Source organism: Humulus lupulus, chromosome 8 (genome assembly GCF_963169125.1).
Source record: "Humulus lupulus chromosome 8, drHumLupu1.1, whole genome shotgun sequence".
Classification (NCBI taxonomy): domain Eukaryota; kingdom Viridiplantae; phylum Streptophyta; class Magnoliopsida; order Rosales; family Cannabaceae; genus Humulus; species Humulus lupulus.
Window position 1 is genome coordinate 55315092 of NC_084800.1, and position 23675 is coordinate 55338766.

The 23675-nt window shown below is 35.1% G+C and overlaps 2 protein-coding genes across 2 annotated transcripts; both read left to right on the plus strand.

Moving 5' to 3' along the window:
• Window positions 1–11923: 11923 nt before the first annotated feature.
• Window positions 11924–14513, plus strand: LOC133797307 (uncharacterized). Its single transcript, XM_062235167.1, has 6 exons — window positions 11924–12082; window positions 12175–12306; window positions 12863–13015; window positions 13610–13785; window positions 13898–14030; window positions 14145–14513. The coding sequence occupies exons 2-5, from the start codon at window positions 12175–12177 to the stop codon at window positions 14001–14003; spliced, it is 567 nt and encodes a 188-aa protein (XP_062091151.1). The 5' UTR covers window positions 11924–12082; the 3' UTR covers window positions 14004–14030; window positions 14145–14513.
• Window positions 14514–15197: 684 nt separating this feature from the next.
• Window positions 15198–16178, plus strand: LOC133797308 (uncharacterized). The gene has a single exon (XM_062235168.1). It carries the CDS (start codon window positions 15309–15311, stop codon window positions 15942–15944), a length of 636 nt encoding a protein of 211 aa, XP_062091152.1. The 5' UTR covers window positions 15198–15308; the 3' UTR covers window positions 15945–16178.
• Window positions 16179–23675: the final 7497 nt, after the last annotated feature.

A 23675-nucleotide genomic window follows, 5' to 3' on the forward strand; every position in this document is an offset into this window, starting at 1 on the left:
ATATGCTAAGACTTGTGATGACTATGTCATCTTAGTGTCTATCTATGTTGATGATATGTTGATTGTAACGTCCCAAATTTGTTAATAAGGCTTAGTGTGCCGGAATGGCATAATTGGATTTATATGTGAATTATGTGGATTTAATTGAATATATGTGTGTGATTATGTGGAATGATATGAGTTATATTATACTATGAATGTTTAAGTGTGTTAAATATGCTTTTGGGCCCATTTCTTATTAGAAAGACATTTTTCGTAATTTTGACCTGCTGAGAGTATATCTGTAGTTATATTGTAATGCTCCGAATTCTCTGATGTGGTTTAATGGCGGGGTTAGTAGGCCGGGAGGGCCATACTTGCTTAATTATGCCATTAAATGATATTATGCATGTATATGTGAATTATATTATAATATGATGTTAAATGCATGCATGTGAGTCCACATTTTAGTTACAGGGGTGTGATAGTAATTTGGCCCGTTGATGGTATAATTGTATATTTGTATGCATGTCGATGATATGTGTTGAGACCACATTATAATGTGGGTTTGTTCAAGCTATTTGGCATGAGACGATCTTGGAATATTGGTTAGCGGTTTAGTCACAACAGGTTTAAGTGCGGGGCTCGGGTTGAGTCTCGGGGTGATTTTAATGATTAGAGCGTTACCGGGAATTAAAGGGTAACGGGATGTGATTTAATGGTGTTTGAGATTATTGAGAATAGCAGGAATTGGAGAGCGTTAATTATGATTAACGAGATAGGAGGAAAGTACCAAATATGCCCTTGGGAGCCTTTAGAAACTATTAAGTGACTTAGGGGTAAAATGGACATTTCACCCCTAGGATAGATATACTTAGTGTTGGCTAAAAGAAGGAAGTAAAAACAGAGTAAGATTTTGAGTTCTCCCGTACCTTCTTCTCTTCACCTTTCTTTGTGGTTTTTGAATCAATCTTGAGGATTCTAGCTTGGGAAGTAAGCCTTGAGAGTTTAGGAGTGTGTTCCTCCATTGAAGAGCATCATAAGCTGAGCTTTTGGTAAGTTTCTAACCATAGAATTCTCTGGTTTGCCCTGTTTTGGTTTTGTTTTGCAGTTGAGATTTCTAGGGTGAATTCTTGGTTTTGTTGGGAGTTTTGGCTAGGGTTCCCATGCTTGTGATGTTTGGGGTGTGTTAGGATGGTTTTTGGGTTCATTTGGCATCAAGAATGGTATTTGGAAGCTTGGGAATCGGGTTAGAATCGAAGGAGTTGAAGAAGGTCGGTTCAGGGAAGTGCTGGTCTGGAGGTAGCGCTATAGCGCCCACCCTAGGGCGCTACAGCGCTCCTCAGGAGGCTTTTTGGCATGTTGGTGGTTCTGAGTATAGCGCTGGGGCGCTAGGGGTTGAGCGCTGTAGTGCTACCCTGTTCCTTCAAAGTCCCGTTTTGAGTGTTTTTAAGGGTTTCTGACTTGGGGTTTCAATCCTTAAGGCCTGGGATCGAATCTACTCACCGTGTGGGCATGTTTCGAGGTCCCGAGAGTGGTGCTTAGGTTAAGACCCTAATATTGTGGATTCTCATTAATGGAGGTTATAATTGGTTGTGATTAGGTAACCACTAAGGAACTAAAAGATTGATCATTCTCAGGGGTCGTCCTTATTATATTTCTCGATCGAACCTGAGGTAAGAAAACTGCACCCTGTGTATATGTGACATTCGTGATTATTATTGAGGCATGTTGATTGATAAACGTGGACGTGGATTACCTATTGAATGCTAGCGAATGTTGAATATTTGTATATGTACTTACTAGTCAGGGACACTGACCTAAGAGTCAGAAATGGCATAGCGTCATGAGCGCCGAGCCAAATGTAGATTAGATCTAATCGATATCAGTGTTGAATGGATCTAAGGCATCAACATTGGACCGACCCTAAGGTCGATGAACTTATAAGCGCTTGGCTAGTCTGAGACTAGTTATTCAGAGCCAGGGCATATGGCCCGGTGACTGTTTGTCACATGGCTAGGGAACACTGTTCGAGGGTTATGACTCTATGGTCATGAGGAAGGTTATGTTGGTGACTATTCACCATACACCTATCCTGTTCAAACTTATGAAAGGTTCACTTATCAGTTAAGCCCGAGTGACCCTATCGTCACATGGCTATAGGGGGCTGTACCCGCTTTCGTGACTTTTGCGACTGCCACCTATTTGTTGGGACTGATGGACCTGGATGATTATTACGATCATTGTTGATATTATGTCATGCTTTGTTGTGTTTTCTTGCTGGGCCTTGGCTCATGGGTGCTATGTGGTGCAGGTAAAGGGAAAGAAAAGCTCACCCAGCCTTAAGTGGAGAGCTTAGGTGGTGATGTGTACATATGCGGCTGCTTGACCACCACGGCCAAGGCGTTCTCAGAGGAACTAGGGGGTTTACCCTATTTTTGCCGCTTAGGTCGGCGGAGTTGTAAATTTGAAATAGTAATGACCATTTTGTACTGAGAACAACTTGTAAATGTTTTGATTAGCTCTGCAGAGCAGTTTGTAATGAAGATATCCATTTCCTTTTTAGTAGTTTTTCACCTTAACCTGCTAATTACACTTAGAGCACGTTTTTGACCAAAGGACTCGGGTAGCGGGTCAAATTTCCGGTCCACCGTTCACCGTAACTGTTCTGGGGTAACCAGGGCGTTACATATATGCTATATGATTGAGACCACATTATTATGTGGATATATTTGTGATATTCGGTACGATACGATTAGAGTATGGGTATTTATGCAATTTAGCGGAAAAATCACAACGGGGTAAAATACCTAGCTCGGGGTGAGCTTAGGGGTATTTTGGTAATTTAGTAAATAATCGGCACTTATTGATAAATGAGAAATAATTTGGTGAGTATTCGGGTTTACTGGATTTAAGTGGGAATTTGTGGTGAAATTTGAGATTAATGGGAATTTTGGCAAATGACTAAAGTGTCTTTGAGTTGATTTTGAGGATAAGTTTAGAGTAGGGGCAAATTGGTCATTTTGGCCACTTGACTAGGCAAGGTTAGACCAACAGCTGAGCAGTGTGGCTCATACACGTTCACATCTCCCTCTCTATCTCTCTTGGTTTCCTTTTGAAGAGAGTTTGAAGGCTAAGGGTACCCAAGCTTGGCTAAGTGATCTAGTGGGAGGATTCTTGCGAGGTTGCAACTCTTAATTGGGACTAGGGGTTGCTAGGATCATCACCAACTAGAGGGAATTTGAATTCAGAGGTAAGCTGCCATTCTTTGAGTTCATTTTTCGTAGTTCGTGGTTGTTGACCGCGTTTTTGGCCAATGACGTGAGAACGTAAAAAATGATAAAGCCTTCAAGAGAAATTAACCGACACAGACAATTTTGAACAGAAAGTAAATAACACACGTAATTTTTATAGTGGTTCAGCCCCAATATGTTGGTAATAGCCTAATCCACTTAGAGTTGTGATTATAGATCTGTACTCAAGATTAGATGAACTGAGCCAACTGAGTTTCTTCAGTACAGATTACAAGAATACAAGAATTCTTTCAGATGCAAGCACTTTCTCTCTCTAGAAAACTCAGACCCAAAATTTCCCAAAAGTCTCAAAAAGAAGAAGAAGCCCCTTTTCTAATCCCATAAGCCATATATTTATAGGCTTAGGATCATACATTTGATACCCCCTAGAATCGGGATATTATATTATTCTTATTATATTTAAATTACAAAAATATTCAAAATGTAACAGAACACCCAATTTGTGGGAAAAATGAGAGATTCTCGCGTGTGCCAAGACCGGTTTTTGTTGAAGCCGTTTATGGGAATCTTGACTTAGTCCTCCTCTATCTGGTCGACCCATATCTCCTTTAAGCTGGTCGAACACACCTTCACTGGGAAGATTGCCTGTGTTGAAGTGCACGCCAGTATACCTTATGTGCACGCCAATATACTCTATGTGCACGCCAGTATACCTTATGTGCACACCAGTATACTCTATGACTGGGCAGTCATGCACTTAGCTGGTAGGACATGCACTTGCTGGTCGGACATGCACATGACCGATCGGCCAATGTCATTCCTAGCAATGTCACTCCTGGGCAGGAATGTCACTCCTGGTCGGTCATGCACATCTCTGGTCTAACATGGCATATCTAGTCTAACATGGCATACTGAGCTACTCCTAAGCCAAGTCACTTTATCACAACTCTGAGGAGCCAATATATTTATTGACTTATTAATGTGTCTTTTACGGACCATGTACTGCCACTTGTCACCTCTATTGCCACGTCATTTATCTCCAATTTTTGGGGATAACAGTGGTGTTCTTTAGAAAAGTAGGAATTTTGGTGATTTTCTATGTTTGATGATTCTGAGTTATTGGTTTAAGAGTTTTGACTTTAGAAACCTATTTGCAATTATATGGGGGATCTTATTGTAGCCGGAATCCCTATTTTTATGGTGTAATTTCGGATTTGGAAAGAAATGGATTTTGAAGCTTAAACTTGTCAATTGTTGGTGTTTTGATGAGTTTTGGTGCAATTTTAGGTTTGTTAATATTGGTAATAGGTTTTTTGGGTTGTATAAGGCGTTTTGTGGTGACAAACTTGTTGGGAAGTCAATTTTGGGTCGATTTCTGGGGCTTGAAATACAGGGGAAATCGGGACCCTTGAGTTGGGGAAGAACACTTGAGTTCTGGGCTCGAGGGACGTTCCTAATGTCCCGACATCTAGGAATAGTGACTGTATAAGTTAGGGTTCGGAGTAAGCCTCGGGATTTGGATTCAATCCTTAATAAGAATATGTCTATGTTGTGACTAGATTTCCGCAAGGTTCGAGATCGGGATCACACTTGAAGCCGTAACGTCGTTCGCACGGAACTCTTGGTAAGAAAACTACACCCTGGTTGTGATTAGGGTTTATGCCTCTGTTAACGAGCATGATTATAATTATGCTTATGAATAACTAATTAAGCATACATGTATACGTTGTACCTGATTATGTGATAAATGAATTATATGTTTTGATTACTCCTGATTGGAAAGCTCGGCTTATGAGCCGTGGTCGGCATTATGCGTGCAGAACGCATGTCACTATGGCTAGGACACCTTGGGAGTGTGATATGCAATTGTCCGGCTCGGATGCCAAATAGAAGTGCGAAATGCACTTGTGTGACTCTATGGTCGCATACCTGGATAATGTATATGCTTGAGTATAGTTATTACTGCTAAGCATTTTGTTTATGTTATGCTGACTATCTGAATTTGTTTAATTAAGTTTTCTTACCGAGCCTTGGCTCACGAGTGCTTTGTGGTGCAGGTAAGGGTAAGGAGAAGCTAGGCCAGCTATGAGTTGGAGATTTTTAAAGGCTGCGTGTACATATGCAGCTTGCTCGACCGCCATGGCTAGGGTATCATGGAGGAACTAGGGTTGAACCCTATTTTGTTGCTTAGGCCGGCTTGTTTTGTATTCTTTTGAGTTGTAAATACATTTTAAACTTCTATTTTGGGATCCCGTGTACAAACTGAAACTTTTAATGAAGGTATTTACTCCTTTGACCAAAATATTTAATACCTGAACCATTAGTTACTTTAATCACACGTTTAAGTCCAAATGACTCGTTTAACGAGTCCATCACTATTTTAAACACACGTTGTACGATCCTGGATTAGTAGGGCGTTACACTGATTTTGAGCAATGACATGAGAGACATCATAAGAACAAAGAAGTTTCTTTCTTCTACTTTTCAAATGAAGGACCTTGGAGAGGTGAATACCATTTTGGGTATCAAAGTTAGAAGAAATTTTGAAGGATATGCCTTAAGTCAAGCCCACTATATTGAGAAAGTAATTGACAAGTTTAGTCATCTCAAAATCAAATAGTCAAATACATCATTTGATTCAAGCAAAAAACTTGAAAAGAATGAGGGTAAAGTGGTAGATCAATTGGAATATGCAAGTGCAATAGGTAGCCTAATGTACACAGCTCATTGTACTAGAGCAGATATTGCATATGCGATTAGTAAACTTAGTAGGTTTACTAGCAATCCAAGTATCAAGCGTTGAAAGACTATAGAGAGAGTTCTTGGATATCATAAAAGAACCAAGAAACTTAGCATTCACTACTTTACATTTCAAAAGTTACTTGAAGGATATTCTAATGCTAGTTGGATATTAGGTGTGGGATATAGTCTCTCCACTAGGAGTTAGGTGTTTACACTTGGTGGGGGTACATTTTCTTGGGGTTCTAATAAACAAACTTGTATTTCTCACTCAATCATGGAAGCCGAGTTTATAACTTTAGCAACTTCCGACAAAGAGGCCGAGTGACTTAGTCGCGGTTGATGTATTGGCGATTTGGATACATTGTGATAATCAATCCACTTTAACTAAAGCATATAATAAAAAGCATGAGACTGAAACTTCTAGAAATATAGATTCACCAATGATGGTAACCCAACTCAAAGCTCGTCAACATCGAGTGTAAAGTTTAATGGGTAAGAACAAGTCATTGATAAGTGGATAGTTTCAACATTAACATATTGTTGAGTCTCATCTAGAGATGGTTAGTGTTGGTTGCGACCAGACATGAATGTTAAGCCTACGGATTTTAATGAAGTCCAGTTGTGTGTAAAAAAACATCTCTAAAGGTGGCAAAGATACTGTAAGAACTTCACCTATGTGAACTTATAGGCGGTATCTTAAATCTCATGGAAGTTGGAGTTTCTCCTCAGAAAGTTCATGAATGGATGAGCACAAGGCCATAAAAAAATTTGAGCGTGCAAAGGGTAAAAAAGAGTGATCAAGTGGAGGTGTGTGAAGTATTACTGATTTTATCACTAGGAATATTTGGTTCATACTTGTTAGCAACAAATGATTTCGATAAAGCGTTGTAATGATTTCACTAAGGTAAAGTTTGAATCAAAAGATGCTTTACTCTATGCACTAATATTGCTGAGTTAAAGATTGAGGTTTGTATTTAACTAAGTGAGGGAATATTAAGATTGGTTAAGCACAAAGCCTAAATGGGTTTACACAAGGTGGTGTAAAATCCTTGACGATTTCACATAATGGAGGTGTGAAGTTTGAGTTTGAGTTGTAGGCATTTAAAAATTGTTTTTTTGGGTCTAAAGTGATGCAATGAGGTATATAAGCATGTCCAAAAAGTTTGGGAGCAATTGAAGTTGTCTAAGGTCAATTTTGAACACTTCAAATAGAGATTAGGCGACATGTTGCAGGTCACTAGGCCTACGACATGTTACCTATCCTATGCATAAAACCACATGAAGCAATAGGTGATGCGTCACTTGTTGCTAGGCGATGTGTCGCCTATGACCAGCAACATGTCGCCATACAATAGACGACGTATCGTCTGTCACTGACGTGGCTAACGTGTTTTTGGCTTCAAAATTGAAAACATAAAAGCTCTAATCCTATTTATTAGAGTTAGTGAGGGTACCTACACTATAAAATGGGTAAATTATAATTGAAAAGTATTGATCACACTTCTCAATTCTCTCTCTAATGTCCCTATATTTCTCTCTCTCTAGCTCTCAAGAACATTTTTTATTTCCAAGAAATCATCAAGAATTGCTTGACATGTATGATTTTCAAGGCTTGTTGAATCTTAATTCTCATTTCACTATAGTAAAAACTTTAAGCAACTTGGGAAAGACTTGGAATAGAGAATTTGGACAAAGTTTCTCGTCATTGTAAGCTTTGTTACAAGGATTTCAGTTTCTTTGAGATAGAATGTTTTGAATTTATTTTTGAGTTTCCCATCTTCTTTTGTGTTATTACTTTTGATATTAACATTATACTTACTATTTAAAGTTGTAAAATTAGGGTGGTGACTACTCACTTTCCCAACATGTACTCCATACTTAACAACCTCAAGAAAATCAAGTGTCTTAAATGCATTTGATCTTGGTGATTTAAGGAAAACAGTAATTATATATACTAAGTAAATATATTTCTTCCATTCATTACATGCATTAAATATTCTCTCCAAGTTCATGCACTAGTCCTCTCTCCCTCTTAAAAAAATTGGTGGAACAAAAAACGAGTCAACATATATTTGAATATTTTAATAATAAAATTTTGTTTGAAAAAGTAAAATAATAATTTATTTTATTCAAATAAACTATTTTAAAGATTTTTATAAAATATAACATTATTTCAACTAAATAATTGAATGGCATATGTTATATCCATCAACTTGTGTGTGATAATTAAAAAGAAGAAACAACACCTCAGTACATGAACTTGGCAAAAGCAGAAGACTAGCTCTTAGAAAGGAATATACTCGGGTAAAAGTACAAAAATGAATTATGCTCAAAGCGTGCCTCAATTAATATTGAAGAGGTGCTTGGGCACAAGTGAGACTTCGTGACCAAGCTCACTTTAGAAGAATGATTCCAAGTAAATAAATGACAATATTCCAAAGGACTGCTCAGGACATGCCTAACAAGAGTACGAGCAAGAGAATCTCATCTAGTAGTAAAATAGAATCCAAAGCTGCATTAATTAGTATTTGTTGATTAGTCGAACCAGTAAAATAAAAGTTGTTGTGTAATGTATATAATTAAAATAGATTTAGCTATCTGAATTTGAGTGTTGGAATGTAACAAATCAAGTAATTATTTCCTTGATCAAAAGAAAAAACCTAGGACACCGTTCACCATATTAATAAGGGAGTCGTTGTGAAAAATGTAAGCTAGTTTTGACCAAGTCAGAACGCTCCCAAATTCGCACCCCCAAAGAAATCAATAAACACATTGATGGATTTAGGCTAGTTTTTTTTTAGGTCGAAACACTATGATTAGATTATCTTGTTTCCTTTTCATTTTTCAATTATTTGTAATTCATAACCACCTTTTTCTCTAATTATAGTTGACAAAAGTCTGCGTCCACATTTTGGTTCTTAATTGATAGAACTGTAAGTCTTCCCAATTTCTCAAGTTCAGTCGTGCCACTAGTAGCCCTACACTTACTGATCTCGGAAACAGCTGTTGTTAGAGGGTAGCTGCTCCTGCTAAGTTTGTATCGATATCGTCACATAGCACAACACATTTGTGACCTAGAAGAGATTAAGAAAGCTGCAAACCTAACAAGCCGAGTTCGTGATCGTCTTAGTGGAGATAAGTAAAACCCCATGATAAATGGTAATATACAAAAATAAGGGGCAAAATGTGTAAAATATTTACGTAAAAAATATGTGAATTAAGGGGTATAATACAAAAATAAAATGTATGAGAAATATCATATTAGAGTAAATATAAAAAATGAATTAAATTATATATAAATATATATGATTTTTTTATAAATACAATTAAGACGGGGCGGTTGCCCTCCCAATACCTATTGAAGTTCGCCTATATCTATAACGAAACACTACTACAAAATTGGGTTTTCCTGATACTCAACCACGACAGTCAACTCTATTGACTGTCGCAATTGCTTAGCGGGACTCTACGCCGACAGTTAAAAACTGTAGGCATAGAGACCAACATCGACAGCTAATAACTGTCACCGTTGCTTTTGACTGTCGCTATTGACCCCAACGCCGATAGTTAATTTGAGACCAATGCCGACAGTTAAAATGGGTCGCTATTGACCCCAACGTCGACAGTTAATTCAAGACTAATGCCGACAGTTAAATGTTGTCGCTATTGACTCCAACGCCGACAGTTAATAAAAATCCAATGCCGACAGTCATAAAATGTCGCCAAAATTCAAATAAAAAATTATAATTAATGAATAGTATAATTTGAAAAATAAATTAAATTATGTAAATATCTATATTTATAAAAATTATGTATTTATTAAAAACTTTTGAAACTATGTTTTTTTTTTTTAAAATTTCATATTATTAACTTTTGTATTTATAATAATTTTTATATCAAAATTTAAATTTATTATTCTTTAACATATTTATAAAATTAACTATATTATTAACTATATAATTCTTTAACATATTTATAAAAATTGTATTAGTTAAAATAGAGTTGTTTTATTAATTGGAAAAATATTGTAAAAACATTAATGAATAATATAATTTTAAAAATAAACTAAATTATGTAAATATATATATTTAGAAAAATTATGTATTTATTAAAAACTTTTAAAACTAGATTTTTTTTTGTTTCTAAAATTTTTATATTATTAAATAAGAGTAGGGATCAAATTTATAATCAAAACAAAAAGAAGAGATAAATAACAAATAAATTTATTATTCATATGATAGTTGACGAAAAGAATAAATAAAGAGCACGAGTCTTCGAGAACGACCCTCAAATGTATATGTAAGACTATGCAAAAGTTTTTGCAAACCGCCCAATCTGAATAAACTGTCAAAATTAAAGCGAAAAAACAAACAAAAAATGGAACCTGAATAACGAGACAAAAATTCAAACCGTCCAATTATTATATTTGGTGGTTTGAGAATTATACTAACCCGCCCAATATAACCATAATAAATCGATTAAGAGTTTTTTTTTTTTCATTTACATATACATATATTATTATATATATTATATGTAATATTAAATATTATTTTGAAATCTTTAACAATGAATTTAGAATAATGATTTAAACTTTCAATTTAGAATAATATGTCTAAGTTTGGAAGATATGTACTATACTTTTAGTTTGTTGAATCTAATTATTTAAATATTTTATTTTAAAAAAAAAAACTTAAGATTGGCTTGGGTGGGTTAACCCAACCAAAGTGCTTAATACATTGGACAGTTTAAACTTTTTTTCTTAATTGGAGAGCCTTGTCGTCGCGTCATTCGCCTGGTTTCCAAAAAGCCAAGAGAGAGAGGCCATGACAGAGAGACGGAACGAGAGAGAAAGAGAGAAGAGAAAGGCCGAGGTAGAGAGAAACGAGAAGAGAAAGGCTGAGATAGAGAATGAGAAAAGAGAGGTTGAAGACAATTAGGTTAAGAATTAAATGGGCTTCGACCAAGATTTATTTTTAATATAAAAGCATTCGCGTCAGTGGGGCATTGATACAAATGTCGAGGTTTGTGTCAGTGCCCCACTGACGCAAACACTCCCCTTAATAGTGTCACCAAGCCACTGACTCAAACGATCCCCAATAATGACGTCAGTGTTATAACTGATGCAAATACAATTTTATTTGTGATAGTGTCCAACTACCACAAATGCTAAATCTCAATCAAAAGACGTTGACTGACACAAAATGAATATTTTGGTGTAGTGCAGTGTATATATTTTTTGTGGTATGGTATGTAATATTTTTTTATGATATTTAATTTCTATCTTATTATACATATTGATAATATATAATTTTGTATCATGATATATACATTTTAATGCTAGTATATAAATTAGTTAATATAGTATATACATTTTTTTAGTAATAATTTTGTAAGTTTTGTTGGTATATATTATTTTTCACCCAGTATATATATTTTGTGGTATGATATATCATTCAACAACCCATAAAAACGAAAAAAAATCAAAATAATTTTAAAATAAAAACTAATATAAATATACCATAATATTAAAATATTTAGAATAAAAAAGTAATTTACTAAAAGACTTATTTGTTAATATGTAATATTAAAAATGTGGGTAAACTATTTTACTACAAAATAAAAAACATAAACATTTAATTACTTTCACACACCATTAAAAGTCATTTGGCATCAAGTCCTATTTTTATATATAATTAGATTGAATCCATTGTTAATTGCATTTTGACACTATAATCCTTCAACTTACCTAATCCAAATAAATTCTAATATAACTTTATTGTAATTGAAAATTCAATTTTTTATAATTAAATTATATTGTATTCATTTGATTAAATATAATTGGTTTGGAGCATCATATATATCCTAAAACAAATACAATAAATTAGTATTTTCGGGAGTAGTTGTCATTCTTGAAAAGAAGGAGGGTATAAGAGTAAATAAAGAGCCTCTACAAAATCTCCATGGCCTACCCTTCCAAGTTCCAAATGGTTTGTTTGTGCTTCTCCTCCGAGTTCCCTCGCTCCATCAGAGAGCAGAAGCATAGGCTCACTGACATTTCAAAGCTCCCTCTGTAATTAAACTTCATAAACGGCACCACCGTATTGAAGGTACTTACTTTGGATTGCCTTCAATTATGTTATGAGGGGATTTGAAAAGTTCGAATTATCTTATTTATTTTTTTAATATATATATTTTAAAGATGGAGCCGGGTTCTAATGGCGAAGAACCCACATCGTGGGATGAGCTTTACAATATCAATCTTATGCCATCGGAGCTGTTTCTCAAGTTCCGTAAAGAATTGCAGGGTTTTCGGTTTGGTGTCAATTTGGAGGTAAAATTCTATCATTTTTTTTCTTCTTCTTTTAAGCTGGTTAAGTGTGAATATTCTAAAGTTGTTACCATTCATTTCTCAATGCACTATTTCTTATTCAAATTATGGTCACTCAACGACGTTTTCCCAGTACCACTTTATTTCTATTTCGGCCCCTTTTTGTGTGGAAATTGTTGTATTTGAATTAAGATGTTTGTTTGTTTGTTCTTGTTGATTAAATGACAGTAGACGATATTATTATTATGCTATATTTGTGCTTCACTGCAGCTTATCGTTTTGTAATTTGTCTAATGTATTCTGGCCATTGATTTTGGTTTGCTTAGCCCTTATCTAAGGTGTGGTAAACTACACTGCTCAGGTTTCATTCTTAGATTCCTGTATTTGAATACGAGTTGAAGACATTGTTTAAGTGTTCTAATGCTCTGTATCTTTATCCATATTAAGTTCAATTTGTTATCTTTTCTGATAGTTTGTGTTTATGTGTATGAACATAAGTATTGGTGCTGGCTAAATTGCATTCCTTTTGAAGACTTATACCCCTTTTTTTTTGGCTCAGTTTTATAATGCTCCATTGAATGACTTTCAAGGAAAGCTTGTGTTGAAGCCATTGTCTCCTGATAAAAAGTGGAAGTTCGTTTACGAGCCTCTCCAACAGGATGTCCGCCTTCTTTCAAAAAAAATTCCTGTAACCAAATATTTAAATCTCCAGGTATGATTTTCAACTAGCTTATTTTCTTGACCATCTCTTCGATCGACATGTTAAGATGTCAAAAAATTATCCAATGCCATCTTAACATACCCACCTTAAGTAGATTGATTACTTGTTTATTGATATCTTGGTAGGAAGTTTCTGCTTGCACTTAGAGACGTCTTATGGATTTGAATTTTAGTGCTAAGGCCTGTTTGGCATGACTTTGCAAGCACTTTCAGAGTTCAAAAGTTACTTTGGACAGTGTTTGTGTGAATTTTAAAAGTACTTTTTGTATTTAGAAGCTCTTCTTAAAGAAGTAAATTCCGCCAGCTTTTTCAGAAAACTGTTGAAACAACAAGAGGATCTGTTCTGTTTTTTGTTTGAATGAAATTTTAATATTTTCTAATTTATCCTTGTTCTAAATTAAAGAAATAAAAATGATAACATTAAAATATATTTTTTGAGATTTGAAAAGCTCTTTTAAAGTATACTATCCCAACGGTAAATAAAGCTTAAGTTTCTCGTCTTTTACTGTAAAAATTATAGAAGAAGTAAAAATTATGTGAAACGAGCCCCTTAGTAATCACACTCAACTTTGTCTACTATTGACAGGTTGGAATAGGCCATAACTTTCTCATGCATGCAACTGGTTGGAAATGGAAGCTTAGTACATGTTTTGGTGGAGATGGTATATCTCGAATCCGTAACAAAACATCACTTGGCTTGTTCCCTGGTGTGGATATGCGATTTGGGTGGAGGGCTGATTATGTCCTTCCAGAAATTACTGGGTAAGTACTTAAAGTCTTTAATGAGTTTGGCTCTCCAAGTGTCAACATTTATTTCGGTTTTTATGTATACGTCTCCTTTAAATACCAAGAATTATAATTCTTGAACTGATAGGGCGCTAGGCACTGGCGAACCATTGTTCAACATGAACTCAGGAAAGTTCCAAGCATCACTAGACAGAGTTGAGACCATTCTAACCCATTCGGACGAAGTGATTTAAACTGGTCAGAAACACTCAGAAGACCGGGTATGCATTTTCTTGACATTGATAAGAATTGCCGAGTGAATTTATTGTTTACTATTAGGGCCAGATTTATCCAACTTCATCAGCTACTTTTATGTTTTTCACTGTATTTTGCAGCTGGGGATTTGGAGACAAGGCATATGCAAATACTTGTAATTCTTCAATGGTGGAAGATGAATCACTCATTTAACCCTGGATTCGATATTTCTTCATATCAGCTAATGGTCTCGGCTTCTGAGGATGCTGCATGCACCACAAGCAACATGGTGTGTTGTAATTTCCTGTGCTGATTGAAGATTTATTTTTAATATAACCATTATATTTCATCTAGTTGGCTTCACTGGGATGTTACTGTATGCCACTTTGGAAGTTCCTGTATAGCTAGACAAAAGAGCCAGATGATAATAAATTATTATATTGTAACTTTAATATAATATAACAATAATTATATAATTATTTGTTTAGTAAAATTACAGTTCTTAGACAGTCCCATCCAATAATATGTATAAGTGCATATTAATTTATAGTCTTCGTTGTATTTCTTTTTTCTGACCCTTTTTTTTATTTTTTGGATTTATCGGATCTCCATTCAATGCATAGCCCATTGTTTTTATTTTCTTCTTCTTGAGTTCCAGTATGGTCTATTTGTCTTTATGTAACCTCATTCGATTTTTTTCTTTTTCAAATTTTCTTGAATCTAGGTGTCATTTCTTACTAAGAAAAACACTAGATAGTAACAGATGTGGAACCACACTTAAATTAAAGTACGTTTATTATTCCCTTTCAAAAATAAAAAGTACGTTGTTCTCAAAGGAAAAAAAGTACGTTTATACGTTACTAGAACACAAATCAGGATTAGATTCCAGCAATGACAGATCAACGGTCACGATTTTCTAGTGTTCATTTACATTGCATTGGAAATTGACTATTTTATATACTCTTTGGGTTCGGAAAATCTAGACAAACAGTTCCAATATTAATGATTGAGCTAAGTCACGAGTGTAATATTTTTGAAAAATAAAAAGAAAAAGGCTGAGTCATAAGTGGTGCAGGCGAGGTACAGACCTCAAAAATTTAAAACTCTGAGGAGGGAATATTATTATTAAGCCATTCATTTTACTCATTCGATGATAAAAGTGGGGACTTTTCCCACGTAGCCGTTGTAGACATCCATCCCTACAACGGTTGAATTACCACCTTACTATAAAAATTCAAAACCTCCCTCTACTCCATCAACCAAACCAATTCAAAGTTCAAACAGACTAAGCTCCCTCACCAACTATGGCTACCTCCAAAGCTATTCACCTCAGAAGCTCATTCTCCTTCCCAAACCTCCTCCTCTCCTGCCTCAACTTCACTCTCTTCATCCTCTCCGCCACCTCAATCGCTCCCATCATCCTCCTCCGAATGCCGCCCACTTCCTTTGGAATGGCGTTTCTCATGGTCTCCTCAATCTCCCTCCTTTCCTCCTTGGTCGGCTTCTACTCTCAGCTAGCCCACTTCTGCTTCATCACTCACGTTTCGCTTCTCCTCGCCTCATTGGTTGGACAATTGCTCGGCGTACTAGCCTTGTTCACGAAGGAGAATTCGACCCTTTTGCTCCTTCATTCAAACCGGGACCCTAGAGAGGCCAAGCTCCTTGTGAGGCTGGAGTGTGGGGTGTTAACGGCCATGTTTCTTCTTCAGGTGGCCGTGTTTGTGCTCAGCTGCGCCGTGCATAGCTGTTGGGTGAGGGAGTATGAGGGTTTGGAGGCTGAGCGAGAGGCAGCGGCCAAGAAGCGTAGCCGGAGGATCGCGCAGGTTCAAGAGGAGTCCATGGCCAATGCGGAGAAGATTAAGGAGATTAAGGCCAAGGAGTTGGAGGATAGGTTGAAGAGCAAATATGGTCAATGGGTCAAAACTGATTTTGAAGGCTGATAAATGAAAGAGTGACCTGACCTCCTGTATATTAGTTTGAACTTCAAACTATTTTGGTTTCGGCTTTTGGCTTGTGCTTTCATTATTGTTTGTTGTGTTGGGTCCGGTCACTATGGGTGTGGCTATACTGGTTGCGTGTGGCGAATGTTGTACTGTAGAGTGTTTTAACTCAATTTCGGATTTGAACAAGAGGGAGAATCACCAATACACAAACACACGCACGTTTGGTAGACAGGACTAATTTTTACTTGATATAGGTGGATTATGTTTATATACTTCTATTATATACTACCATATACTACAATGGGAGCAACTAAAGGTGATTAAGTTGTTCTTTCGTAATTTTTTTAATAAATCTAACCAATAAAAAAAAAAAAAAAAAACAAGCAACTTTGCCACTTTTGGACAAATTTGTCAATTTATTTTTAAAAAAATCTCCCACCACTGACAACCACTGACAAGCAACTCTCCAATCCACTCCCATTAGAGTTGCTCTAAAAACAACAACAGGTCACTAGTATGTATGCATGTCCTGAGCAAGTCCAATGGGACTGCTTCCCTGCATTTTGCTGCTGTTTAACAGCATATCAAACCCAATCAAACTACAAATGTTACCCCATTTATAAAATGCTACAGTGCACTATTTATATATGTAGCAAACGGAAAATTCTTTTTATATTTTTATATTAATATTTTATAAATAAATACATGTGTATTTTATTTATAAAATAAATTAATATAATAATATAGAATATATTTTGGTATTGTGGTTGGAATGGAAAAAAAAATAATGTTAAAATTTCATTATTTTAGTGTTGATTTAACATCAAAATGATTTTGATAGTTGGAGTTAGTATGATGACACTAATGCTGGCCAAAAAACTAGTTCGGAAGATGCGTTACTAATTTAAGGTTTCAGGCTGATCGTGTGATAAACAATACTCGGTTTAAGTTTGTCTCATTTTTTATATATTATGTTTGTTGTTGCTTCTTCTATTTGAATATTATTATGATAGTATTGATGTTTTAATAAATATACATATTATAGTTGATATTTTAATAAAATGTTATTATAATGTTTATTTTATTTAAATATTATCATATTTTTAATAAATGTCATAAGGTTTATAGTATTACTAATCAAAAGAGAAATTTACATAAATATGAGAAAAAAAGATGAGTTTTTATATTTATGGTCAAAAAAGAAATGTTACAAAATATGGTGAATTTAAAAAAAAAATTAAACATGTGAATTCCATGAAATATAAAAATTAAATTACCATATTTTTACACAAAATTCTCTTACACTTTCTCATCATCTTCTTTCTCTCTCACATTTATTCTCTCTTCATTTTCTCATTTCTCCTTCTCTCCTTCCCCACTTGGTTCTTTCTTCTCAGCCCTTCGCCGGAGACACTACCTCTGCCCTCCACCGGCGACGCAGCCCCCCACCCCCCGACAATGATGCAACTCCATCGCCCTCTTCTTCTTCTTCTTCTTCTTTTTCTTCTTCTATTGCTGGTGGTGGTGGTGGTTTTAATGTTTTTCTTTTGGTTGTTCTTGTTGCTCTTCTTATTTTTCATATTTGATTTTGCATTTTAAATCTGATTTTGCACTTTAGATCTGATTTTTTTTTCTTCCAGCCCTAACTGTAATCGGTTAACATCACGATTTGTTTATTTATTTTTTTCAAATCTGATTTTTTTTCAGACATGTTTAAGTAACCAGGCACTACGACAACCGATTCTTTTTTTTCATATTTAATTTTTTTTTCAAACTTAGTTGTAACTAGATAAAATAACAATCCATTTAGATTTTTTTTTGTATAGATCGGATTTTCTTTCCAGGTCTAGATAAGTAACCAGTTACTAGGGGTGTTCATAAAACTGCTCACACCGCACAAACCGCCCACACCACACCACACCACACCGTACCGCAATTTGCGGTTTAGAACCCTTCGCGGTGCAGTTGTGGTTTGTATTTTTGCCAAACTACGCGGTGTGGTGCGGTTTGCGGTTTTAAATTTTATAAATGCGGTTCAAACCACACCGCACAACATCATTATATATATTAACTTTTTATATTATTTTTTTTCAATTTTACTACATTTAAAGTTAATGCATAAATATTTATATAGTATAATATAATATACAAAATATCTAGAAAGAAATATAATGTTTCATAAGATGCTAACACATATTCTACTTCAATCTAAAGATAATCCTCCTTAATTAAAATAATATTTACTTTTATATTACATTTTTTATTTGTTATTAGTTTGTTATATTTTGATTGTTTTGCTTAAAGTTTATTAGCTTGTTGTACATTTAATTATTTTGTTAAACACTCTTTGGTAATGAGATTTATTATGAATCTTTCTTAATTATAATATTTAATTGTTAAATTATTTGGCGATAGGTATAAACCGCCAAAACCGCACCGCATTTTTGCGGTGCGGTTTATACGGTTTGAGGTCTATGCGGTGCAGGTTGCGGTTTGGAAAATTGTTCAAATCGCATATGCGGTGTGCTCCAAAAAATTAGAGAAAAACCGCACCAACCACACCACGAACACCCCTACTAGTTACCATCGTAACTTTTTTTTTTTCAGATCTGTTTTTTTTTTTCAAACCTAGCTGTAACTAATTACGATTATGATTATTTTACATTTTTTTATTTGGATCCTATTTGTTTTCAGGTCTGGCTAAGTAACTGGTTACCATCACAACTATTTTTTTATAAATATTTTTTTCAAACCTAATTGTAACCGGTTACCTTCGCACTCAATTTAGTTTATTTTTTTCATATCAATTTTTTTCTCCAAATCTCACTAAGTAACCAATTACAATTCAGCTGGTATTTTGACAAGGGATATTTGCGGTGAAAATACCTTACTTTTTTCACTTTATTACACTTAAATACATAAGTTTTTTTTTTTGCGGCTAAACTACCTTCCATCAACATTTTTGGCAGTCGTAGGTACCTCATCGTTAACTGCCAAGTAAACTCACGTGTGGCAGTCTTTGATTGGTCCACGTTATTTATGATTTATTTTTATTCAAAAATTCATTTAAAGATTTAAAAATCAAATAAAAATGATTAAAAATATAATAAAATTTAAAAATAAAAAACTTAATTTAAAAAAATACCTAAATTAAATTTCAAACAAAATTAATTAGATATTTTCTTTTCTTCTCTCTCTTCATGGTTATTCTTCTCCTCATTCATTCTTTTTTTTTTTCATCCATGCTTGAAACTTTTCTTCTCTCTCTTCGTGGTGGACTTGAGGCTGGAAACTATGGAAGATGGTGATGTCGGGGCTGAGTTTGGAAGAGCCCAGGTGAGGTGAGGCAAGGAGAAGTGAGGGGTTGGGTTCTACTTTTTAGATCAAGTTTTTTTTGCCTTCCAGATTTCTTTATACACGAATTTATGTATGGTTTAGAAGATCCCAGGCAAGGTGACGGCAAGGAGATCGCCGTAGGTAGAGGTTTTCAAAGCTAGATGTTTGAAGGTGCACAATGGGAGATGAACACAAGCCAAAATTAATTCAGATTTTTCAAACAACCAAAAATTAAATTGATGTAGGTCTGGGTGTTTGAAGGTGCACATTGTTGCTCTCATTCTCATATGAATAGCGACAACCTACTGTACAGACCTTTCGTAGGTCTAGGTGTTTGAATGTGCACATTGTTGCTCTCATTCTAAAAAATAAAAATGTTGACAGAAGGTATTTTAGCCGCAAAAAAAGGCTTAGGTATTTAAGTGTAATAGTACATTACTAAAAAATCAAAATTATTTTTATAGTTGTAACCAGTTACTACAACACTGCTTAAAAAATAAAACTGATTTTTATAGTTATAACCAGTTACCACACATCACTAAAAAAATTGACAGCAGCAAATGATCACTACCACAAAAAAAAAAAATCAAGCTTGTTCTGATAGTGGTAACCGGTTATAGGGGAGAAAATGTTGATTGAAGAAGATAAAAAATAAAATAAAAGAAGAAAACACAACAGTTTTCAATGTTTGAACAAAAAAAAAAAGAAATTAAAAATAATACCTACATTTACTAAAATACCCTCACAAAAATTCAAAATTAGCAAAAATAAACTTATATAATTAAATATGTTAAAACTAATAAAATATTACACAAATATGTGAAAACAAATCCCATAAAAAAGTAAGAAAACATAAAATACCATATAAAATGCACAAAAAAATTCCATATTTACTAAAGTTTAGAATTTTTTTTCATATTTCATGTAAATTCCTCTCATCAAAATTACTAATCTTTAACGTAATACAAATGTATATATATTCATTGGGAAAGACTGCGGTGCAGTCACTTTTTTAGTTGTACCGATGCAGCCAGTTTGTGTTTTTAGGTTATTTTCTACACCTTTATATATTTTTTTTCTAATTTTTTTATATGACGGTGTACATTGTAGTCATTAAGACATCTTGCAAATTTTCAAGAAATTCTGAATAATTTACAGTGCTGAAAACAAGGTTCAAATAGCTTGGTGCACACATGATTATTTTTTTTTGTATATGAGTGTAAAATTCAACTATTTCAACCTTATTTTTTGCACTATAAATTATTCAGAATTTCTTGAAAATTTGTAGGATGTTTAAATGACTACAATGTACGCCGTCATATAAAAAATTGGAAGACAAAATTATCGAGGTGTAAAAAACACAAACTGACTGCACAGTAGTCTTACCATGTATTCATCATTAATTACCTGTATCTTATGATACAATGGAGACAAATAGTAAAAGGTTATTTAGGACTCCCCCCCAAACTATTACATATACCAAATCGTGCCCCCTTAGTTTTTAAGCCCGTTAAAAATTCCCCTCGAACTATTGAGTGTGTTAAATTGTGAGACTTCCTTCCAGTTCCGTTCAATTTTTATAACAGAGTTGTGTTCTGGAAATTACCTCTACCATGTGGCATTTTTTCATGTGACGTGGCTTACACTTAGACTACCTTTAGCTGATGATGTGGGAATTTTTAGGAGGGAAAATTGGAATATTGTTTTAGGGGTATTTCGATTGGATCAGATAAGTCTAGGGAGGAAATTAGGGCTGTCATTTGGGGAAATTTTTAGTGTGTTAAATTCTGAGACTTCCACCTCTGGTTGATGACTGAGTGTTGGGTCAACGATAATGGGGAAGAAGAAGGTTCGTGCTGGAAGAAAAAAAGGTTACCCGAAGCAGACGAGTGAGGATGTAATTCCATTTTATGGTAAGTTTTTTTTTCCTTTGTTTCATTTTCTCCTTGTTTCGACATTTTCCTTTCCCGAAAATTCTATTTGAACAAGGTGGTGGATTGCTCTGGTTCCATAAATAAATGCTTATCCTTATGCTTTAGGTTATTTATACACATACAAAGAGGTGTTTTTTGTCATTTTAGTGATGTTGGGTCCGACTGTAGTTTTGTCCTTTTGTAGTCAGGGTGCAGAGTATAGTGAAAATTTTTAAGACTTTTGATGGATGATTGTGGCGGGGTATTGGTGTGTGTGTGCTTTAACTTGGTCAAGATTCCATTTATTAAATAAGTACAAAAAAATTTTGGGACCACCGATTGCTTAGTTTTGACAGATTAACATATTATATTTTGTTTTTTTTTATTGTGCAGAGCCAACATCTTCTGCATTCACTCTCAAGGAGCATCACAAAGGAGAAATAAAGTACATAGGTAACCTTCCTAGTACTTACATTGGTGGGGTGGTTAATCATGTGCATCACTGTAGTGTCGACACTATGAGCATATTTGAATTACATGGGATAGCAAGGGATTTAGGTTACTTGGATCCTACTTCAATTGGTTATTATTTTAAGTGGGAAAATTGTAAGACACTGGAGTGTATAAGCAGTGACATTGTGTTACTTAAGAGAGTTAGTGCTTCTGTTAAGATTAATCAAGTGGTTGACTACTTTTTTAGTCAAATTGAATTAAATGAAAGTCAAGCTTCTATTGTTACTGGAATTGATTTAGTGAGCGGGGTTAGTGTGGGACCTGGTTTGGGTGTTGAAAATGATGAACTCGGTTCTGGTTTGGGTGAGTAAAACTTGACCCAAAATGTAGAACATGGCATTAGTTTGAATAGGTCTGATCTGGGAAGTATTGGGGTTAATGTTGGGTCTGCTTTAGGTAATCAAAATGATGATGTTGGGCCTATTTTGGGTAGGCCAGATTTGTTAATGAAATAACCCAGTTTGGGATTTATTTGGTAGAGGAGAACTTGAGAGAAAGTGCTACTGGTTTGGTGGATAACACACCTTAGTTTGGGCCTGATTTGATAGAGGAAAACTTGATAGTAAATGTAGTTGATTTGGTAGGGGAGAACTTGAGAGAAAGTGCTCATGATTTGGTGGATAACACACCTCAGTTTGGGCTTGATTTGGTAGAGGAAAACATGACAAGAAATGCAGCTGATTTGGTAGGGGGACACTTGACAGAAAATGCTCCTCATTTGGTCGATGACACAACTCAGTTTGGTGATGAGGGTGCGGTTAGGAATGAATCTGAAGCTGGCGATGACAGCACTGAAGAAAGTGATGATGAAGCTGATGATTATGGAGACTCGAAGTATGCACAGGATGATGATGTAATGGATGTCGACTAAATGGCCGAACAACAGTTGTTAAGGGAAAAAAGCCTGTAGAAATTGATGTAGGAGATGGGGATATGGTGGAATCTAACAGTGAAATGGGTGCATGTGATAGCTCAACTGAAGATGGGAGTGATGAGAATGATGGTAGTGAGTTCCATAAAGGAAAGAAAATATTTAAAAAAGCGAAACTACCTGATTTGCCTGAGTTTGTAGCAGCAACTGACATGGTCAAACCAACCTTTAAATTGGGATTATCCTTTCCATCAGGAAAAGAGTTTAAGCAAGCAATAAGGGAGTATGCAATACAAAATTGAAATAATATATTGTAACGCCCTAGTTACCCCAGAACAGTTACGGTGAACGGTAAACCAGAAATTTAACTCACAACCCGAGTTCTTCGGTTAAAAACGTGCTTCTAGGTGTTATTAACAGGCTAAGGTGGAAAACCAATTAAAATGAAATGATATATTTTATTTAAAATATAAATCTGTTCATGGGCCCATCAAAACATTTACAAGTTATTTACAAATCAAAATGGTCATTACAGTTTCAAGTTTACAAACCCGTCGACCTAAGCGGCAAAAATATGGTTTACCCCCTAGTTCCTCTGAGAACTCATTGGCCGTGGTGGTCAATTGGCCGCATATGTACACAACACCACCTAAGTTCTCCACTCAAGGCTGGGTGAGCTTTTCTTTCCCTTTACCTGCACCACATAGCACCCATGAGCCAAAGCTCGGCAAGAAAACACAATATAGCATGAATATAATATCAACAATGATCATAATAATCATTCAGGAATTTCAGTCCAAAACAGATGAGTGACAATGATGGGTTCTGTTCCCATGAGTCATGTGACGATAGGGTCACTGGGGCTTAATAGATAAGTGATCCTTTCACTTGCTTAAACATGATAGGTGCTTGATGACTAGTCACCAACATAACCTACCTCGTGACCATAGAGTCACAACCATGGGATTCCGCTCCCTAGCCATGTGACAAGCTGTCACCTAGGCTTTTGGCCCTGACTCTGAGTAACTAGCTTAGACTAGTCAAGCGCTTATAAGTTTCATCTACCTTAGGGTAGATACATCATTAATGCCCCTA

Coding starts and splice junctions, on each gene's coding strand:
- LOC133797307 (XM_062235167.1), top strand. CDS start 12,175: ATGGAGCCGGGTTCTAATGGCGAAGAACCCACATCGTGGGATGAGCTT. Junction 12,307..12,862: donor GGTTTGGTGTCAATTTGGAG/GTAAAATTCTAT, acceptor TTTTTGGCTCAG/TTTTATAATGCTCCATTGAA. Junction 13,016..13,609: donor CCAAATATTTAAATCTCCAG/GTATGATTTTCA, acceptor TACTATTGACAG/GTTGGAATAGGCCATAACTT.
- LOC133797308 (XM_062235168.1), top strand. CDS start 15,309: ATGGCTACCTCCAAAGCTATTCACCTCAGAAGCTCATTCTCCTTCCCA.